At 37.0% G+C, this 23289-nt stretch overlaps 2 protein-coding genes across 4 annotated transcripts in view; one reads left to right on the forward strand and one right to left on the reverse strand.

The window, feature by feature from the left end:
• FBXL13 (F-box and leucine rich repeat protein 13) overlaps window positions 1-23289 on the forward strand; it is a 199372-nt gene that overhangs the window by 144352 nt on the left and 31731 nt on the right. Inside the window, exon 17 of the mRNA XM_002919670.3 lies at window positions 22941-23024. Coding sequence (XP_002919716.2) covers window positions 22941-23024 — 84 coding nt within the window. The remainder of the gene's footprint in view (window positions 1-22940; window positions 23025-23289) is intronic.
• FAM185A (family with sequence similarity 185 member A) overlaps window positions 1-23289 on the reverse strand; it is a 144529-nt gene that overhangs the window by 26745 nt on the left and 94495 nt on the right. Inside the window, exon 11 of one of the 3 annotated variants that reach the window (XR_004627304.1) lies at window positions 20392-20899. The exons of the other annotated variants lie outside the window; for them this stretch is intronic. The gene's annotated coding sequence lies outside the window, so the exon portion shown is untranslated. Of the gene's footprint in view, window positions 1-20391; window positions 20900-23289 lie in introns of those variants that run through there. 3 annotated transcript variants of the gene reach the window in all.

Consider the following 23289-nt stretch of genomic DNA (forward strand, 5'->3'; position numbering starts at 1 on the left):
AGAGTTGTTTCTATTTTCTTCTTTAGATCTTAGCTGATACAATAGCAACTATAGGAAAGCTCAGGTGCCTTGCTGCTTTTCGCAACCTACCAGGGAAAGGTGGGATGGGGTCCCATTTACTTAGATACCCAAACCTATCAGGAGGTTCCAACCTTCTCTCCAGATGAATAGAGTCCAGGGAGGTCTAGAACAGGGCCCTGTATGGGGGGAGCATCTCATTGTTTGCTTCCCTCTAGCTCCCCCTTCCTCTGTTCTTTCCCCCTCCTCCCTGTTCCTCTCCCTTTCCCTGCTCTCTCTCTTCTTTTCTCCTTTCCCTTCTGTTCCTCTCCCTTGTTCACTTTTCTGCTCTTCTTTTCTTCGGACACAGACTAATCTGGGGGTGGAAAAAATGTTCCAACTGATTACATGGTTTGAGAAATATTATGTCTCAAGTCTTTCATGGTTTAAAATTTAAAGCTTAAAGGCCTGGGACTTTTTTTTCCTCTTGTGTTCTTCTGTAAAAACCATTCCCTGACACATACAAGTAAATGCCCAGCTGCTGTTAGAAGGGTCATGAGGTAACAAGTAGAGAATCAAAGCACATCATAAAACACATCAAAATATGATTCCACCACAGCACTCATCACAAGCCTGGAGTGTCTGGTGAACATTTGTGGAACAAAGCAGTGAAGCTTAAATGCTTTATCCCAGGTTTTAGCATTTCAGGAAAACTCAATTTTTATTTTCAAAGACCACATATTAAAGTTTTATCTACTGAGGACAAGTTAAAAACTTAGGATATAGGGGCACTTAGGTGGCTCAGTTAGTTAAGCATCTGCCTTTGGCTTAGGTCATGATCCCAGGGTCCTGGGATCGAGCCCCACATCGGGCTCTCTGCTCCGCAGGGAGCCTACTTCTCCCTCTCCCTCCACCTCTCCCCCTGCTTGTGCTCTCTCTCTCTGTCTCTGTCAAAATAAATAAATAAAATCTTAAAAAAAAAAAAAACCCTTAGGATTTAGCCTCAAGTCCCTTTCACTTTTTTTTTTCTTGTAAAGAATATACATAATCTGAGAGAGCTGGAAATGGGTATCTATGGGGAGAATGCTAGTTATGTTCTGCTAAAATATTGAAAAGCAAGTCTTCTGAAGGTTGTTGTTTTCTTCCTCCAAATTGGTTAAATTCCGATCTAAAAGGCAAATGATTGACACTACAGTACTACAACAGCTGTGGAAGCTAATCTCAGTCAAAATAAAATGAGTCAGCTCGGATATCAACTTGGGAAGCTAAACACCAGTCTGGACTGTAGGTCTGATGAAGTGCAAATCTGACTAGAGACTTAACATTTGAGATTTAAACCCTGGAATGTTGCAGATATTCACTAGAGATCAAATGTGACCAATTGTCCCTCTTGAAAAAAAGTTTCTTACATTTTCTAATAATTATGTTCACTCTCAATTCTTTTTAATGAGTTTTCAGTTAGAATCTACTACTCATTTGGTTAACAAATCTTTATTCTGACTACTTTGTACTCAGTGCTGGGGATGCTGGAATGGACAAAACAGACATGGCTCCTCAGGCGTGGGGCAAGTGGTTACAAACTGTGATGGGTGTGGGAAACAACCTCGCTCAGAGTCAGAGAAGACCTTTTCCAAGAGAGAAAGAAGGGGTATGCGCTGAGTCAAAGAAACAACCTGAATAAAGACATAGAAGTTTAAATGTATGGTGGCATCACAGAAATCTGCACATTTGGGTATGGCTTGATTGTGACAAGAGTGGTGAGAGATGATGCTTAAGAGACACAGGGTCCAGGCCATGAGGGGCGCAGAAACCACATCAAGGAATTTGTTCTCTGCCCTTTCGGCAATGGAAGTACACTCAGTAGCATCAATTAGGTTGTAACAAGGCCAGATAGACAAGTTTTAAAGATGACTCTATCTGCTGGATAGACATAGGAATAATAGATGAACTACAGACTAATTATAAAGCAGTATCCAGCTGTGACTGTCTGCATTAAGGCTGGAGTGCTGGAGCAAAGTCTGCAGATTTGAGAGGCATTGAGGAAAAAGAATCAACAGGAGACAGAAATAGACCAAGTATGGGGGTAAAGAAGAGAGGGAGGGAATCAAAGATGGTGCCAGATTTTTGGCTTGAGCCTCTGTATAAATGGCGGTATCCCTTACTGAGCTGTGTCCTTTCCACAGTGGGAGGAGTAGGTTTGCTGTTTCTCTGAGTCGCATGCAAGACAGCTGTACAGAGATGTAGAGAACTCAGAAAATAAGCAGAGAAATCACTGAAATTCACTCCTCAGAGGCAGAAAAGCTTTTTAGGTTTGCAGAGAGTGAAGGGGTATTGCATTCTGAAAATCATGGAAACTCATGAGGAAGTAAATTAGCAAGAACACAAACACATATAGGAGGAAGCAAAGAGGAGAACACAGTTATTTCAAACTGTATACATTTCTTATAATAATTAGAAAATAGCAAATAATGTATCATCCATGAATAAAAGTTGTTTAAGAAGTTACCTGGTAAGTACATTTTAAAGAATGAGTAAATACATCAATTTTCCTCTTCCATTATGAAGAGGACAGGGTTTACTAGTGAGGGAAATAGCTTACTAATGTGATGGTGTCTTTTTTAAAAAAAAGATCCATTTATTTATTTTAGAGAGAATGAGCGGAGGGGAGGGGCAGATCGAGAGAGAGAAACTCAAGCAGACTCCACGATGAGCATGGAGCCCCATGCAGGGCTCAACGCAGGGCTCCATGCGGGGCTTGATCTCATGACCCTGAGATCAGACCCAAGCTGAAACCAAGAGTTGAATGCCCAACTGACTACACCACCCAGGTGCCCCTAATGTGATGGTATCTAAAAGTATCTGTAAAGGTCTTTAATCCCCCATAACTTTTCTTAATGTCTAATTAAATAGGATGTTATTCATTCCCTTCCTACCATGGAGGATCATTTGAATATGAGGTTATATTTCCACGTATGTGGGAAAATGTTTTCCTCTAGTTAGGAGAATTATCACCTACTAAGACCACACTACCCATGGTTAGGGCAGTTCAATCCATTGGTTAAGTTGCCTTAGTCACTGCCATATTTGCTGTTTAAAGGAAAAATGAGTCAGAGCAATGTTCCAGACAGTGTGCTTAGACGGTGGTTTAGGACTCTTTCATTTGCTTGATGTTTGAAATTTTTAATTATGAGTACTGTATCCTGAGTGCCTATTATGCAGGCAATCGCCTGGAGCCCCCCACTAGGTTGTGAGATCCGTGAGACTGAGACTCTGGTTTGTTCATTGCTGCTTTCGCAGAACCCTGGGATAGTAGACACTTGATAAATACTCACTGAATGAAGGAACAAATGCTGAGCTCTAGGGTTACCAAATGTGAATAAGACCTGTTCTCTGCTGCCCAATTTGGAAGGGTAAGTATGGGTAATTTAAATATGGTGTGGCAGGTGTAGTGTTGGAGGAAGAGAGGAAGGGATCTTTTAACTCAGCCTGCTCCACATGCAAATGCATGCTTGCTCAAGGAACTTTACATAGCTTAATACTACTAAAATATACTAGGAAAAGGAGATGTCACTGAGGAATTCCATACTGTGCCAAGGAGCTTGGACTTGAACCAGTGGATGATGAAATAGCACTTAGTAGTGAAGTCACAGTCATAGTTAGCCTCCCATTTTAGATAGATTATTTGGGTTGTTCTCTGGTGGACAGGTTGGAGGGGAGAAAGACTAAAGGAAGAGACTGGTGGGAGGTCTTTTAGTAGCTAAAGAAATATATGACGGGTTTTTGAACTAGGTAGAGGCCAGAACTAGCATGAAGAGAACATATTCAAGAATACTTTGGACATAAAGCTGAAAGAACTTGGTGATTGATTAGTTATGGGTGATCAGGACCTCAGGTGAAGGTGGAAGGAAAAGAATGATTCCAAAAATCTGACTTTGGGTGGAAGGAGGTCCTACCTCAAAAAGAGAGGTAATAGGTTTTGAGGGGAAGCTGATTTCACTTTTATCAGACATAGTTAGAGTGTCTAGCATGTTCAGGCCAAAGGCTTGGGAGAGAGATCCTGAAGGGAGATTCGGATTTGGGAGTCAGCATGGAGGCATGAATGTGGCCAAGATCCTCAGAGAGTGTGAGGGGTAAGGAGAAGTGTGCACCCTTGAAGGACACATCAGAACACCAATATTTAAGGAGTGGGAATAAGATGAATCCATAAAGGAGAATAAAGAAAGAAGGTGAGAAAGGCTGTAAGAGAACCAGGTGAGTGTAGTCAGGTGAGGAGGATTGAGGGAATATCCAACAGTGTTTAATAAAGCACAGAAGCTAAATCAGGAAATGACCAAAATTTGAACAAATATTTACTGTTAATTAAACAGATCCCTGCCTACCCTCCCAATATCATCTCATGCCCCTGCTCCCCTCATTCCCTTTTCCTCCAGCCCCACTGCCTTCTTTTAGCTTCTCAAACAAGTCAAAATCTTTCCTACCTCAGGACCTTTATACATGTTGTACCTTCTGCCTGGGATGCACCTTCTTCTATTCTTCATGTGCTTAGGTAGGTAGATGCTGAGCAAGTAATCACTGATGATCATAAAATAATGAAAGCATCTTGGCATAAGCGAATAATGCCTTTTAAGATTTTTTTGAAATAATTTTATAATAAACATTGGTCACACTTTCCATAATTATCAGAAACTCACACTTCTCAGTCTAGGTCATTTCAAGGCAATATCAATGGGTTTTATTTTATTGATGCATTCTTTCTTTAAGAAAACATAAATCACACGGTGATATTAATGTCTCCAGATGTTTTTTTCTAAATAGGTAAGAATTCTCTAGTTCCTAATATATCATACCTTAGTTCTGTCAGATTACAGCATAGTTCCCCAGAGAGGTGTTATTTAGATGGCCTCAAAGTCATAATACCTCTTGAATCACTGATAGCACAGAAATTATTTTCAAATTGAATTGCAAAAAAAAAATTCTGATTGAATATTGGCATGTGGTTTCCATGTCAATTTTAATTGTATGTGTTATAAAGTGTAGTCTAAAATCTCTTCTATCTATCCCTCTGCCTCCTCTCCGTCCCTACTGCCACTGCCATAGTTCAAGCACTCTTTCTCCTTACTAACTGCTCTTGCCTTAAGTATCACTGTCTTCAAAGCTCTTCTCCACTGGGCTGCAGGGTGACCCTTCCACGTGCAAATTGGAGCCTATTGCTTCCTTGCTCAGATTTCTTCAGGAGTTTCATTGATTATTGCATAAGGTCTAACCAATCTAGTGTAGAGGTCCAGTCTCTTCCTGGGGTGGCCCCTACCTAGCTCTACTGCCTCACTTCTACCAGGTACCCACTTTTCATCTTTAGCCCCACAGACATACAACTTACTCTCCTGCAGCTCCTCAAATAAGTCACACTCTCCTTGCCTTCCCATCTCTGCGAGTTATTCCCTGAAACACCCTCTCCCCTTGTCTGCCTAGTAAATTTTTGCTTATCCCTCAAGTTTCAACTGTGTGAAGCTCTCTTGGAATTCCTGGGCAGACTTGGGATCTCTCTGTCTTGTTTCCACTATACTTTACAATGCCCCCACGAAAGCCATTAACTCATTATACTTTCATATTTTTTCCACACCTGCCTCCCTACAACACTGTAAGCTTCCTGATGGTAAAGGCTGGAGCAGCCCATCTTTGGGAAGCCTAGTATAATGCTGCATACATAGAGGCACATAAAAGCTTTGGTTTGTGAGTCAGTGGGTGAGTGAATGAATGAATCTCATACCATTTCTTTCCTTTCAACCAAACACATAATGCTTCTTTAAATTCCACATTTTCTCAGCTATGCTGTGAGCTGGAGTAGGAGTGCTTACAGCTGCATGTTTTAATCTGATGATACACTTTCAAGAGACCACCCATCTGCATGGAACACACACATAAATAAGTCCTGAGGCTCAGCGAAGCAAAACCTCTAAAGCAGGACACACAGGAAATCACTTGGGATTCAATAAAGAAAGAATGGGAGTTAAAAGGAAGCAGGGAAACTCGGAGGCAAATGGGTTTGCCTTGGCTTTTCAAAAGCACATAAGGAGAAGTCTGCTCTGGTTATACTCTTTCATATGGAGCTCGACCTCTTTTTAGTCCTTTCTAGGCCCTTCTCCTAGCTAGTGTCCTTATCTGAATCTCTTGATACCATCATTAGCAATACTGGTATTCCTTACAGAGGCTACAGACAATTGTCTCCTGTTTCAAGCAAACTGCTTACTGGAAACATTGCAAAAAGAAGTGACCAACTAAAGCTTGTCACTTCTCTCAAGGAGAATCTTTGGTGCCAGAACCCTCCTCTTTCCCCTATCAGATAGGAGGCAAGTAGTCTCAAGGCCAGCTGCTCTATTTCTAGGTAACAAAGATGCTGATTTTCTTGCCCTCCATAAATATATAGAGGACCTACTTCTGTGTGTTGACCAAAGCCTGCTTTCCTTTAGACCTATAGGTCGGTAGATTAGATCAGAGTGGTTAATACACTTAAAAATATGATTAAAAAATTCATATAATCAAGTATGTAGAAATAATAAAAATAATTGAGAAAAAGAAAGGTAAGTTATTTTTATAAAATTTTAATTGCTAACCATAGTATAAAAGGGAAAATCACTTGGGAGGTTAAAATAAATTCTGAAGGACTTTGTACAAGATAGCATTTTCAGTGCTTTTAGGAAGAGGATGTGTTAATTGAGTTAAAACATATTTCCAAGTATAAGTTTTGTTCTTTATCCCTAAAAGAATGTGGTAAGCAGCACCAAACAGAGCAAATCTTTCAGAAAGGAACATATGAAATATAAACACTAATTCACATAATTAGGGAAGGGAAATAGAGTCTATCCAAGAATTCTGAGAGTATGCCAGCAAGATAAGAGAAAATTGGCTCCATAAAAACAGATAGTTTTATAGACTCCTCGTTCATTCACAAGTATTTATTCATTGTCAACTGGGTATTAAACACCATGTAAGGTTCTGGAAATACTAAATTGACAGCCATAGTTCTGGTCTCAAGGTGCAGTCTGGTGGCAAAATAATAATAACAAGAGTAACAACACTGCTTGGTTAAAAGTTACTAAAAGCATAAGTTCAAAGTGTGCCTTCACATCCTGTCTGGTGTCATCACACTAGGCTACACTGGGCAACTTACGTAACCTCTCTGTGCCTCCATTTTCCTGTCTTTAAAACAGTGTTTATAATATACTTTCTTCATAGTGTTGTGAGGAGTAAATAAGATAATAAATGTAAACTGCTTAACACAGTCCCTGGCACATGGTAAGCATGCAATATATCTTAGCAATGATTTACTCAAATTTGACATATGAGGTATGTTTGATGTGATGAAGAGATACACGCCTGAGTCCATATGCTGTATCTTGGCAGCATGGATGAGTTGAAAAGTGAGTGCTTATGTCTCTGTTGTCTATTTGTAGAGCAGTCAGGGGACACTTTTCAGCTTTTGAGGTGCAGCTTAAAGCTTCAGTAGGTGTTTGCGAGGTAAAGACAGACATTCTCAGTGGAGCAGGTAGGAAGGCATGGAGACATGAGAGAGGGTTCTGTGTTGGGGGATCCACAGGTGACTTTGTATCATCGTAGCATGACCCAAGGAGATAGAGGATGAGGCTGGAGAAAGGTGGAAGGCAGAATGTGACTGGCTTTGGGTTCCCTGCAAAGTGATTCAGGCTATGTGCTATATGCAATGGGAGCCACTGAAGAACTCTGAGTAGAACTCGTACAGCTAGAAATGAGGTTTTGATAGTGTTGGCAGAAGGCACATGCATGAGAGATATTTAGAATGTATACAGGTAGGGCTTGGTGATTGATTGGCTGGCTATGGAGAGCAGAGGGGATAGGAGGAAATATAGACAATGCCCAAGTTTTTACTTGGTCAACTGCAAACATGGTGGCACAGTTAACCAGAAAAAGAACCTATGAGAGAGATTAGGACTTGGAAACAAGATGCTGAATTCCATTTTCGACATGTTTGAGTCCAGTACTAGGACACATCTCTCTACACTGTGGTCCCTTTCAATCCTGAGTGACAAAAAGGAGACATAGCTACTTGACTTTTGAAATTGCCATTTTTGTTTTGTTTTGTTTTGTTCCTCAGTATGTCTGGCAAGGGATCACAGGAATTAGGTATATTCCAATTCAGCCATTACCTGAAAGCAGAAAATTGACACGAAGATTTTCATAAATCTCTCCCAAATTCTATCCCCTCTATCACAACTTACAACTCATTTTATCCTTGGGGGGGGCAGCAAACGTGTAGAAAAATGAAACTGGACCATTTTCTTACACCATACACAAAGATAACCTCAAAATGAATGAAGGACCTCAATGTGAGACAGTAATCCATCAATATCCTAGAGGAGAACACAGGCAGAAAACTTTGTGACCTTGGCCGCAGCAACTTCTTGCTAGACATGTCTCCAAAGGCAAGGGAAACAAAAGCAAAAATGAACTACTGGGACTTCATCAAGATAAAAAGCTTCTGCACGGCAAAGGAAACAGTCAACAAAACTAAAAGGCAACCTATGGAATGGGACAAGGTATTTGCAAATGACACATCAGATAAAGGGCTAGTATCCAAGATCTATAAAGAACTTAACAAACTCAATACCCAAAAAACAAAGAATCCAGTCAAGAAATGGGCAGAACACATGAACAGACATTTCTCCAAAGAAGACATGCAAATGGACAACAGACACATGAAAAAAGGCTCCACAACACTGGCCATTAGGGAAATACAAATCAAAACCACAATGAGATACCACCTCACATCAGTCAGAATGGCTAAAATTAACAAGACATGAAACAACAAATGTTGGCGAGGATGTAGAGAAAGGAGAACCCTCTTACACTGTTGGTGGTAATGCAAGCTGGTACAGCCGCTCTGGGAAACTGTATAGAGGTTCCTCGAGAAGTTAAAAATAGAGCTACCCTATGACCAAGCAATTGCATTACTAGGTATTTACCCCAAAGGTACAAATGTAGTGATCAGAAGGGGCACCTGCATCTCAATGTTCATAGCAGCAATGTCCACAATAGCCAAACTGTGGAAAGAGCCAAGATGTCCATCAACAGATAAATGGTTAAAGAAGATGTGGTATATACATACAATGGGATATTCCTCAGCCATCAGAAAGGATAAATACCTGCCATTTATATTAACGTGGACGGAACTGGAGGGTATTAGGCTGAGTGAAATAAGTCAATCAGAGAAAGAAAATTATCATACAGTTTCACTCATATGTGGAATATAAGAAACAGTGCAGAGGATCATAAGGGAAGGGAGGGAAAACTGAATGGGAAGTCATCAGAGAAGAAGAAAACCCATGAGAGACTCTGGACTCCAGGAAACAAACTGAGTGTTACAGAAGGGAGGGGGGTGCGTGGATGGGGTAACTGGGTGATGGGCTATTAAGGAGGGCATGTGATTTGATGAGCGCTGGGTGTTATATACAACCAATAAATTATTGAACATTACATCTGAAACTAATGATGTACTATATGTTGGCCAATTGAATTTTTTTTAAAGATTTTATTTATTTATTTGACAGAGAGAGACAGCTAGTGAGAGAGGGAACACAGGGGGAGTTGGAGAGGAAGAAGCAGGCTCCTAGTGGAGAAGCCTGATGTGGGGCTCGATCCCAGAACGCTGGGATCACGCCCTGAGCCGAAGGCAGACGCTTAATGACTGCGCCATCCAGGCGCCCCTGAATTTTAATTTAAAAAGCAGGGGCAGCAAGAAAGGAAGCTTCTTATGTTTGCTGTTAGGGACCTTTTGTTCTTTTTAGATTTCTCATGATCTAAACCTCCAATAATTACATCAGAGTTCTCAGTTATTCTAGACTCCTGGGTACTCCATTGCATCTTATTTCATGGAATGTGTTTTCTAATATATTGTATTCAAATATCAAATATATTAAGTTGCATAGGTCATATTTACGGGTTTCTCAGCCACGGAAATCTAGGACCAAAAAGAGAATCATAAAAGTTGCAAAATTCAGAGGAAAGAGTAAGGTATTTCAGTCAAAGAAAAGTCCATCATGAGCCATTTACCTTTAACCAGAGGCCTTACTGAAGCTAGCAGAAAGAGTAGGAAGAACCCATTAAAACTTTGTGGTTTCCAGTTTGAATACTAGTCCTCTGAAAGTAACAATACTGAGTCTGAGGTGCTTATGGAACATTCAAGTGTCTAATTAATTGGGAAAGATCTGGAGCTCAGGAAAGAGATCTGGGCTAGATGCAGAGAAGGTTGACGTGGTTGAAGCCACAGATGAGATAGAAGGAAAAAGTGGTCAAATTCAAGCCTCCAGGAAGTACCAGTACTTATTGGATGGATTTGAAAGATGAACCCACAAAGGAAACTGAAAATGAACATCCAGAGGAGTAGGTGAGGAAGGAGTTCAAACTGTTACCAAGGGAACCAAGGGAGGTGGTGTTTTGAAAAGCAGGAGATTGTCAGTAAGGTCAAACTTCACAGGTGGCTCAAGTAATACAAAGATAGGGAAGTATCAATTTCTGTAAAACAAAATTGCTCATCCATGTATATAGTCATACATGGCAACATTCATAGCTTTGTATTTTGCTTGAATATTGGTGCTTTGTGCTATTATAGTTTGTTTGGAACAGACAGTTAACTGCCCGGAACTGTTGTGGGTCTGTGTAAAGGAATTAGGCATGGTGTTAATGTTTTATATAATTCTTTGTTGATGTACAAAAAGACTTAATAATGGGACATATGTATTGTTTTTTCCAAATTATTCTAAATTATTTTTCACAAACATTGAGAAATTTCATGCATTTATTCATTCATTCTTTTCTTTGTCCTTTTCTTCTTTCTTTTGTTACATAATTAGCTAGATACTACTGTATTTAAAGCTGTAATTCTAGGTTTGAATGTAAAAACAGGAATAAGACAAGCAGCCTGCCTTGGAACTTGTTATAAACTTTTTCCCCCATCAAATTTTCTCTTCTTTTGAACAGGACATTTAGTTGTTTTGGCCACTTGCTTTCCCTATGGGTTGTAGCAATTTTTACTGGTATTAGCAATAACATAAATATGGTAGCCTTACACTCCTTTACCAATAGTGCCTGTTTTAATTTCACAAAAATAGCTAGGAATTAAAACTTTATTGTTATTTGAATTTCCATTTTAAAAAATTCTAATAATATTAATAATTTTGTCCTACATATGCTGCTTATCATTGCAATTATATTTCATCTTATATGAATTTTCTGTTGAGATTCTTTACTCATTTATACATTGGGGTCTCAATACTTCTGTTGATTTGTATGAATTGCTTATAATAATGTAGTTTCTTTTTTAAAAAAGATTTTACTCATTTATTTGACAGAGAGAGACAGCCAGCAAGAGAGGGAACGCAAGTAGGGGGAGTGGGAGAGGACGAAGCAGGCTCCCAGCAGAGCAGGGAGCCCAATGTGGGGCTCAATCCCAGGACCCTGGGATCACGCCCTGAGCTGAAGGCAGACGCTTAACAACTGAGCCACCCAGGCGCCCCTATAATAATGTAGTTATTAATCATTTGTCATATTTTTATATTTTCTCCATATCTTTACAATGGCTTATCTCACTATTGTGGAAGAGAGATTTGTTTTGGTATTTTAATTTGAAAGCCTACAAGCTACTGCTTTTAAAGTCCATTCAAGAAAAATGAATTAAAAGTTGAACATACTATGCAGTCTTATGTAATTTTATGTAGGTTTTTTTCCAAAGAAATTATTTCTTTAATCATAGGCAGGACAGATTATAAAGTTTATTTATGGTTATTTACTCTTCTGGTGTGCCTGTATTAAAGTGTTGACAGTTTCAAAATAAGGATGATTTGTAGCAATGTGGCTGTCAGATAAATTACATTGTATTTTATTCTAATCTTAATATTCCTAGACCATCTTTCCAAACTTTTTCTAAAAACAAAGTGTCTCAGAAAAAAAGCCACCAGCAAGTGGCTTTTAGAAAGAATAAATTACTTTCAGAATGTTAAGCTTTGTTTCATAAGGTTTCATTCACATCAGTCTGATTTATAAAACATGTTTTGTTTTTAAATTATGACGAAATGTTCAGTCTCATAATAAGGTAAAATATTGGTGTTTTTGTATTCCTTGTTGTGTTGTCTTTTGCCAAAAAATAACATAATCACCCAACAAAAACAGTAACTTTATCTTGTATAGGTGCTCAGCAGAAATTTGGGGAAATTTAAAGATTGCTAAGGTAACACAAAAAATTAACTGCAATAACAGGTATGTCTAAAATAATCATATTTTATTCAAAATACCTCCCAGAATAGTCAGCAAAACTGAAGAGAAATGATGGTAGAAAAGATAGAAAAGAGCTAATGAATATAGAAGGAAGGGTAGAATGAGAAAAATCAGCATTTTGCAACTCCTAACGAAATAAGTGATTTAGGCAAGGATCACAATTAATGCTAAAACCATGGACTGAAAGGTTTTTGCGAAACAGTATTCTTGTCTCAAAGAATCACACCAAAGATTACTTATTAAATAAAAAGTAAAAATATACTCTAATGAAGAATCTATAATCACCACCTGAATCAAGTGAGTAAGGGCATCACCAATAACAGGACACCTCACATATGTGCCTACTAAAGGGATGCAATAGCACCTAGGAAGTATTCTTGCAGAATTTTTTTTACCTAGAATCTAATTTTAAGGAACAACCAGACAAATCCAGAATGTGAGACATTCTACATAATGACTGACCTGCGATCTTTAAAGTCAATGTCTTGGGGCACCTGGGTGGTCAGTCGGTTAAGCATCTGCCTTTGGCTCGGGTCATGATCTCCAGATCCTGGGATCGAGTGCCGCATCAGGCTTCCTGCTCAACAGGGAGTCTGCTTCTCTCTCTCTCTCCGCCTGCCCTACCCCACCACTCATTCTCTCTCTGTCTCTCTCAAATAAACAAAAATCTTTAAAAAAAAATTAAAAAATAAAAGTCAATGTCTTAAGACAAAACTTAAAGAAAAGAAAAAAAGGCTAAAGACACACGACAACTAAATGCAATGAATGAACTCTGACTGGGTCCTGGATAAAAAAATATATATTGGCTTTATATTAGATAGTATAGTATTACTGTTAATTTTAAGTATTATAATACTATATACATTATACTATATATACAGGAAAATGTCCTTATCCTTAAAGAAATACATACAGAATATTCAGGGGTAAAGCATCATGGTATCTGAAACTTATTTTGAAATGGTTCAGGCAAATTTATAATATATACATATATGAAATATATAACAATTGCAAATACCTATGCATTCAACATTGGAGCACCTAAATACATAAAGCTAAACACACATAAAGGGAGAAATTAACAATAATACAATAATAGTAGGAGACTTTAACACATACATCACTTCATCATTGGGTAGATCATCCAGACAGAAAATCAATAAGGAAACAATGGCTGTAAATAAGACTAGATGGACTTAACAGATATATATATAGAACATTCCATCCCCAAACAGCAGAATATATTCTTTTCAAATGTGCATAGAACATTTTCTAGGATCACGTGTCAGGCCACAAAACAAGCCTCAATAAATTTAAGATTGAATTCATATCAAGCATCTTTTCTGAAAACAATTACAAGAAAATTACAAGAAAAAAATTACAAGAAATCAATTACAAGAAAAAAAAATCTAAAAAACCCCCACAAATACATGGAGGCTAAACAACATGCTACTAAACAACCAATGGGTCAATGAAGAAGGGAAAATTTAAAAAATATATGGAGACAAATGAAAATGAAAACACAGCAGTCTGAAATCTTTCGGATGCAGCAAAAGTAATTCTAAGAGGGAAGTTTATAATATAGGCCTACCTAAAAACAAGAAAAATCTCACATAAACAATCTACACTTACACTTAAAGGAATTAGACAAAGAAGAACAAACAAAGCCTAAAATTAGTAAAAGGAAGAACTTAATAAAGAATGGAGTGGAAATAAATGAAATAGAAACAAAAAAAAGAAAGAGAGAGAGAGAAAGAAAGAAAGGAAAGAAAGAAAGAAAGAAAGAAAGAAAGAAAGAAAGAAAGAAAGAAAAAGAAAGAAAAAGAAAGAAAAAGAAAGAAAGAAAGAAAGAAAGAAAGAAAGAAAATGAATGAAACAAAAAGCTGGTTCTTTGAAAAGACAAACAAAAAGCTGGTTCTTTGAAAAATTGACAAACTTTTAGCCAGGCACATCAAGAAAGAAGAGAGAGGACTAAAATATTTTCAGAAATGAAAGAGAAGAAAGAGCAAGGTATAGGAGAATACTATAGGAAATTATATGTCAACATATTGGACAACTTAGAAGAAATGGATAAATTCATAGAAAGTTACAATCTTCCAAAACAGAATGAGGATGAAATAGAAATTTTGATCAGACTGATTATGACTAATAAAATTGAATTGGTAATCAAAAAACTCCCAACAAACAAAAGTCCAAGAAAAGATGGCATCACAGATGAATCCCACCAAACAAACAAACAAACAAACAAAATACCTATTCTTCTCAAACTATTCCAAATATAGAAGGGGAAGGAAAACTTCCAAATTCATTCTATGAGGCCACTATTAACCTGATACCAAACCAGACAAAGACATTACAAAAGAAAGAAAGAAAGAAAGAAAGAAAGAAAGAAAGAAAGAAAGAAAGAAAGAAAGAAAGAAAAAAGGTAAGATAAGAAAACTACAGGCTAATATTACTAATGAACATAGAAGTAAAAATCTTCAACAAAATAGTAGCAACCTAAATTCAATGATACATTTATACCAGGAATGCAAGGATGGTTTAATATTTGCAAACCAATCAATGAGATACATCACATTTACAAGAGGCAGGATAAAATTCATATGATCATCTCACTAAATGCAGAAAAGCCTTTGACAAAAGACATCTGTTCATGATAAAAATTTTCAACAATGTCGGGGCACCTGGGTGGCTCAGTTGGTTAAGCCATGACTGCCTTCAGCTCAGGTCATGATCCTGGAGTCCCAGGATAGAGTCACGCATCGGGCTCTCAGCTCAGCAGAGAGTCTGCTTCTCCCTCTGACCCTCTCTCCTCTCATACTCTTTCCCACTCTCTTTCTCTCTCTCAAATAAATAAACAAAATCTATTAAAAAAGTAAAAAAAAAATTTTCAACAATGTGAGTTTAGAGGGAACATACTCCAACACAAGAAAGGCCATATATGACAAACCCACAGCACCCATCATATTCCATGGTGAAAAACTGCAAGTTTTTCCTATGAGGAACAAGACAAGGATGTCCACTCCCACCACTTTTATTCAACATAGTACTGGAAGACCTAGCCATAGCATTCAGACAAGAAAAAGAAATAGAAGGTATCCAAATTGGTAAGGAAAAAGTAAGACTATCACTATTTGCACATGATACAACATTATATATAGAAAACTCTAAAGATTCCATTCCAAAATTATTAGAAGTAATAAATGAATTGAGTAAACTTGCAGGATACAAAATTAATATACAGAAAGCTATTGTGCTTCTATATAGTAATAATGAAGTACCAGAAAGAAAAATTAAGAAAACAATCCTGTTTACAATTGCACCAAAAAGAATTAAATACCTGGGAATAAACTCAACCAAAGAAGTGAAAGACCTGTACTCTGGAAACTATAAGACAGTGATAAAAGAAACTGAAGATGACACAAACAAATGGGAAGGTATTCCATGCTCATGTATTAGAAGAATTAATATTGTTAAGATATCCATATTACCCAAAGCAATCTATAGATTCAATGCAATCCCTATCAAGATACCAATAGTATTTTTCAAAGAACTAGAACAAATAATCCTACAATTTGTATGGAACAACAAAAGACCCTGAATAGCCAAAGCAATCTTGAGAAAGAACAAAGCTGGAGTTACCACAATCCCAGATTTCAAGATATACTACAAAGTTATAGTAAGCAAAAGAGTATGGTTCCTGCACAAAAATAGACACAGTGATCAATGGAACAGGATAGAGAGCCCAGAAGCAAACCTACGCTTATATGGTCAATTAATTCATGACAAAGGAGGCAAGACTATGCTATAGGGAAAAGACAGTCTTTTCCCCAGTTGGGAAAACTGGGCAGCTACAAAAAAGGCAAGAGAATGAAATTGGATCACTTTCTTATACCATATACAAAAATAAACTCGAAATGGATTAAAGACCTAAATGTGAGACCTGAAACCATAAAACTTATGAAAGAAAACATACGCAGTAATCTCTTGGACATCAGCCTTAGAAACATATTTATGAATATGTTTCTTCAGGTAAGAGAAACAAAAGCAAAAATAAACTGTTGGGACTACATCAAAATAAAAAGCCTTGGAGAGCAAAGGAAACCATGAACAAAACAAAAGTCCACCTAGAGAATGAGAGAAGATATTTGCAAATGATATATCCGATAAGGGGTTAATATCCAAAATATATAAAGAACTTATACAACTCAACACCAAAAAACCCCCAATGAATCCAATGGAAAAATGGGCAGAGGACCTGAAGAGACATTTTTCCAAAGAAACATACAGATGGCTAACAGACACATGAAAAGATGCTCAACACTACTAACCACCAGGGAAATGCAAACCAAAACCACAATGAGATATCACCTCACCTCTGTCAGAATGGCTAGTATCAAAAAATAATAATAATAAGTATGGGAAAGGATGTGGAGAAAAGAGAATTCTTCTGTACAGTTGGTGGGAATGTAAATTGGTGCAGGCACTTTGGAAAATAGTGTGGAGTTTCCTCAAAAAATTAAAAATAGAAATACCATACAATCTAGCAATTTCACTTTTGGATATTAACTCAAAGAAAATGAAAACATTATTTGAAAAGATATGCACCCCTATATTTACTGCAGCATTATTTACAATAGCCAAGATACGGAAGCAACCCAAGTATTCATCAATAGAGGAATGGATAAAGAATGTTCCACACACAATGGAATACACACACTCACACACACACACACACACACACACACACACGCATGCGCACTAGATTATTACTCAGCTATAAAAAAGAATGAGCTCTTGCCATTTGCAACAACATGGATGGACCTAGAAGGTATTCTACTAAGTGAAATAAGTCAGATAAAGAAAAACAAATACCATACGATTTCACTTATGGGGAGTCTTAACAACAAAGCAAATTAACAAACAGAAACACAAACACAAATACAGAGAACAAACTGGTGGCTTGTTCAGAGGGCAGGAAGGTGGGGGGGATGGGCAAAATAGGTGAAGGGAACTTAGAGGTACAAACTTACAGTTTTAAAAAAATGCTTCAAGGAAATTTATATATATATAGACTTAAAAAATATATATACTATGTATATGATATGTATACATATAAAACTGTATTCACAGATATATTGATAAAACTATGTATGTTCATACAAACACATTAATTAAGAAAAGGTAGCAAATGTTTATAATTGGTGAGTTTAGGTAAAGTGTATATAGGTGTATGTATGACTCAGCTATATGCTAAGTACACACACACACACACACAAACACACACACACACACACACACCATTCCAACACTTGGTAACTAGTTCATTGCTGATGTCTATTTACATCAGCTAAATCATTCCAGATGTAAAAATGGGGGTGGGTTAGGGGAGAAGTGTTTTCAAGGATTTGTTTGCTCTGAAATGTCTTATGTACGTGGAGCTGTTCCTGGCTGGGTTCAGTGTTCCCTCCCACTACCTCCAGTGACCCCAAACTGAACTACTTCCCAAACAATTCACACATTCCTAATGAAGTCTTTGTTCATGTCATTTCCTCGCCCGAAACACTATTCTTATTATTTTGCTTGTCAAGACCTTGCTTAGTCTTTGAGGCTCAATTCAAATTCCCCCTCCTCCATGGAAGTTTCTAAACTGCCAGGCCCTGCTCTGTGGTCCCCATACCTCTCTTAAAACACATGTTCCTTCTTTTTTGCATTATGGTCACTTATGTATCAACTCATATTCCTTAAAAGGGGAAAAGCTTTGTTTAACTCTGTTGCATAGGATGAAGTCCAAATTCCTCAGAATAACGTACAAGGCTCTTGGGACTTGGTGCCTGCTTTCTTTTGAGTCTTATGTCTTGACACTCCCTTCAGTGGACCTGATACCACAGCTGTAATATAAACCAATTACTAGGAATTCCTAAGTCCCTCAGATCCCAATCCCTCAGTTCCAAGGCCTATGAAGGAGTAAACTGCTCCTTAGGATTCTCATGAGCTCCTGGGGTCTTGCATTCTCATTCAACCTGCAATCCCACCTACCACACCAGTTGCTTTCCTCTGTGCTTCACCTGATTACATCTTACTCCCTTCTATACTTTGGGAAAATAAACCAAAACCTTTCCAGCAAAATGTTCATGAGTTTGGCTGACATTTGAAGGAGCTTAAGGAGGATTTACATTTTCTTGGTTATAACTTCCCTAAAAAGTAAGCATCCACCTGCCCTTTGCCCCACTGAGGCCCAGTCACTCCCTTTGGTTGATTCTTCAGTCCTCCTTATTTTAGTCTTTATCTTCCCACTCTCCCCTTTCTATCCCTCCTAGAAGTAAATGTTTGGCACCCCTAGGACTTTGATCCCAAGCACTTAACAAATGTTTCACAAAACACCTGATTTGGGGCATTTTTGAACCTCATGGTGCCAAGTACAACATTCTATCTACCTAGCTGGCTCTGATATTCTTTAGATCATGAATCTGAAAAGCTTCTGAGTCAAAAAGCCATTGAAAAATGAATCCTGTTGACTGGAATGGTGTATTTCACTTGTTCTGAGAAGCTGGAATCCCATACTAGCACCATGCAGTTTTCAGGGGAGGCCTTGTCTCCTCCAGCTGGCTTAGATTTGCTGCTGCTCAGTTACAAAGTTGTGTTTACTCACAGCAGCAAGGCCCTATGATAACTTGTCCAGCACATTAGCATGATGACATCTCTTGCTCCCTGTTTTGCTAATACATTGGCCGTCCAGGTCTGAGAAATTTCTTTGTTCATCTTGGACTGAAGGGTGCTGTAGGAATATTTCTAATTTGCATTTAGCTATATAATTACAACATAAGTCACTTTTTACAAACATCTTTACTGCAATATGAATTACTTACTATAAAACTCAACAATTCAAAAGGTACAATTTAGTGGTTTTTAGTATATTGATGATCGAGTTATGCAATCATCACCACAATCAAATTCCAGAACATTTTCATCACTTCAAAATGAAGCTCCCTTCCCATAAGCAGTCATTCCCTAGCCCTGACCCACTCTCCACCCCAGCCTAGGCAACCACTAATCTGCTTTCTGGTTCTATATACTTGCCTATTCTGGACTTTTCAAATAAGTGGAATCATACAATTTGCGGCCTTTTGGGTTTGGTTTCTTTTACTCAGCATAATGTTTTAAATGTTTATCTTATAGTAGTATGCATCATACTTTATTATTGCTAAATAATATTCCATTATATGGACAGAACCCATTTTATTTATCCTTTCACCAGTTGATTGACATTTGGCTTTTTTCATTTTTTTCTATTATGAATGATGCCGCTATGGAACATTCAAGTGCAAGTTTTTTTGTGTTGACATATTTTTTCATTTCTCTTGGGTATATATATCTAGGAGAGGAATTGCTGGGTCATATGGTAACTTTATGTTTAATTTTTTGAAGAACTGCCAGACTGGATTATCCAGAGTGACTGGACCATTTAGCCATGAATGAGAATTTTAATTTCTTCATATCCTCACCAACACTTTTTATTATGTCTTTTTTAAGTATAACCATCATCATAGATATGCAGTGATATCTCATTGTGATTTTGATTTGCATTTACCTAATGGCTAATTATGTTAATTAAATTTTGAGGCCATATGTTTTAATGAACAATTATAGGGATGAAATAGAACATTCTGTTTTAATATCAACTTTTATTTATTTTTTTCATGTTAAATGATGCCTTCATTTTTTTAAAATAATTTTTTATTATGTTATGTTAGACACCATACAGTATATCCTTAGTTTTTGATGTAGTGTTCCATGATTTGCTAATATTAACTTTTAGTAATCTTGAATAAAGTAGTAAAGAGAACATAAACAAATGTCATACTTAGCAAGTGTACCTCATTTCCAGTTCATCTTAAAAAATTCTAACTTGACTACACAATAGTAAAAAAAAAAAAAAAGTGAAAATTCCAGAGATAGTTTAATAGAACAGATTCCCCATAGGCTAATAAAACACACTTAGCTATTATCAGGTATAGGGCAATGAGACAAGCCTTGCATCTCTTATTATTTTTGTTTAAACAATTTGGTTTCTGTTGGGGGAATATCTAAACTTCTAACATGAATAAAACAGCATCCACATGTGTTGGCTCCACAGGGCTTAGTAATTTTTTGTTTTGAAACAAGGAGGCAGAAAGCATAATGTGTTCCTAACAAAAGAATCCACATTTGCAATAAAATTTTTAAAATGAATGATTTTATTTTTGGATGGTGTACAAAGCCGTTAAATGAAATTAAAAATTGCAATTTAAACAGTGGCTTCAATTAAGTAGATTGTCAAGCATTTCTTTCCTTGGCCTGGATTTTTTTTTTTAATGAAAAGGCCTAATATATGCATCAGTGAAAAAAACAAGATATAATATTTTCATAACCCATTTTCAATTATAGTCCAAATGCTGTATTTAAGATCAATAAAATGTAAACCAGTCCTATAAATAAAATTTTAAAAGGACAAACCAAAGTACCATTTCTGATATTTTCCCTGCCTGGCAGCACTGGGACCACAGAATGAGAGGCAATTGCTCTTGTCCACCTCACAGGAAGTGTAATAAAAGTGATCCTGAAAACAAAAATAGGAGAATGACATCTATAAGGCATATTAGTCAGTTTCCCCAGTTTAGCTGGGAAAGCACTGAGAAATGGAACAGCAGAATCACATATTAAAAAATTTAAGAACTAAAAAGTGCAATTTTTTTAAATAAAAAGAAACAAAGCTTTTAAACAGAAAAAGTAGGCTATTGATGAATGATTATATGTCTATAGGTCTTTATATAAAGATCTGTTCCCTTTCCAAGCAATTAAACATCATAAAATGAGCTAAAGATTTCAGATTTTTAGGTTAGACATAAATAAGAATTTACTGACAAATAGATTAATTAGCCACCTGAAATGTCTTCAAAATAAAGTTTTAAGTTTAAGGGTCTTTAAGATTTGTTTATATTGATTCAGATTGTATGTACCTGGACACAGAAAACAAGATAAGGAATTTTCTGGCTCTGGGATTGTGTCACATGTTTTTTTTGTTTGTTTGTTTTCTTCTTCCTATGCTAGGTACTGGGGAAGGAGGAGGAGAAATTTAAAAAGTAGCCAATGCCCTCCTTTTTTTCTGTTTTTGTATTTCTATTTAAAAAATTTTTTATTCCAGTGTAGTTAACATACAGTGTTATATTATTTTCAGGTGTACCTTTTAGTGATTCAATAATTCCATACATCACCCCATGCTCATCACAAGTGCACTTCTTAATCCCATCACCTATTTCACCCATCCCCCACCTCCCTTCTGGTAATCCCTCTGGTAATCAGTCTGTTTTCTATAGTTAAAGCCTGTTTCTTGGTTTGTCTCTTTTTTTCCCTTTGGTTGGTTTTCTTTCTTTCTTTCTTTCTTTCTTTCTTTCTTTCTTTCTTTCTTTTAAGATTTTATTTATTTATTTGAGAGAGAGAGAGAGAGGGAGGACACAAGCAGGGAGGAGAGGTTGAGGGAGAGGGAGAAGCAGACCCCCCACTGAGTAGGGAGCCCAACATGGGGCTCAATCCCAGGACCCCAGGATCATGACCCCAGCCAAAGGCAGCTGCTTAACTGACTGAGCCACCCAGATGTCCCTGCTTGTTTGTTCCTTAAATTCTACATATGAGTGATACCATATAGTATTTGTCTTTCTCTGACTGACTTAGTTTGCTTAGCATTATACTCTCTAGATCCATCCATGGTGTTGCAATAGCAAGACTCCATTCTTTTTTTATTTTATATATATATCTTCTTTATCCATTCATCTATGGATGGACAGGCTGCTTCCATTATTTGCCTATTGTAAATAATGCCACTATATACGTACGAATGCATGTATCCCTTTTAATTAGTGTTTCTGTATTCTTTGGATAAATACCCAGTACTGCAGTTGCTGGATGATAGGGTAGTCCTATTTTTAACTTTTTGAGGAACTTCCATACTGTTCTCCACAGTGACCGCATCAGTTTGTATTCCCATTAACAGGGCAAGAGAGTTCCTTTTTCTCCACATCCTCACCAACACTTGTTGTTTTCTTATGTTTTTGATTGTAGCCATTTTGACAAGTGTGGGGTGATATCTCGTTGTGGTTTTGGTTTGCTTTTCCCTGATGATGGGTGATAATGAGCATCATTTCATGTGTCTGTTCATGTTTTCTGCCCATTTTTAAATTGGATTATTCATCTTTTAGGTGTTGAGTTGTATAAGTTCTTTATATATTTTGGATATTAACCCTTTATTGCCTAAGTCATTTGCAAATATCTTCTCCCATTCAGTAGGTTGCCTTTTAGCTTTATTGGTTGTTTTCTTTGCTGTGCAGAAGCTCTTTATTTTGATGTAGTCCTGATGGTTTATTTTTATTATTCTTTCCCTTGCCTCAGGAGGATTCCGTCATACTTTTTACAAAACATTAGAGACAACCTGAGATTTTTATTTAATAATGTTGCCTAACCAAAGTGATTTATAATTGAAGTGTAAAGAAATATAAGAATGAAGCTAGTTTTTTACTTTACATAAGTGGTTGTTATTTTATTAGAAATATACTGTCTGTACTAAATTATAATTACAAAGTGATCTTTATATTAAATATTTTTAGGGTTTGATGATACTTTCCAGACATAAAAAGTTAAAGGAACTTTCTCTATCTGAATGTTATAAAATCACTGATGTCGGAATTCAGGTAAGATAATTAAGTCTTCTGTTAAAGAATTATGATTAAAAATTAGGCACAAACTGAATAAACTTTGTAGGTCACAGTAGAAAAAAAACAAGTGGATTGGAAATGTAGTAACTCATATGTGATCTTGGTTAAGACAAAATAAACTCCTGGACTTTAGACAGGCCTCCACAGCTTAAGGTGACTAAGAGAATTTGTTTTCTCATTTTTCCTATCTACTCTCCCTTCCCAATGTTAGACTCATGGGATAAATAAGAATAGGTAGACA

This window comes from Ailuropoda melanoleuca, chromosome 1 (assembly GCF_002007445.2).
Source record: "Ailuropoda melanoleuca isolate Jingjing chromosome 1, ASM200744v2, whole genome shotgun sequence".
Classification (NCBI taxonomy): Eukaryota; Metazoa; Chordata; class Mammalia; order Carnivora; family Ursidae; genus Ailuropoda; species Ailuropoda melanoleuca.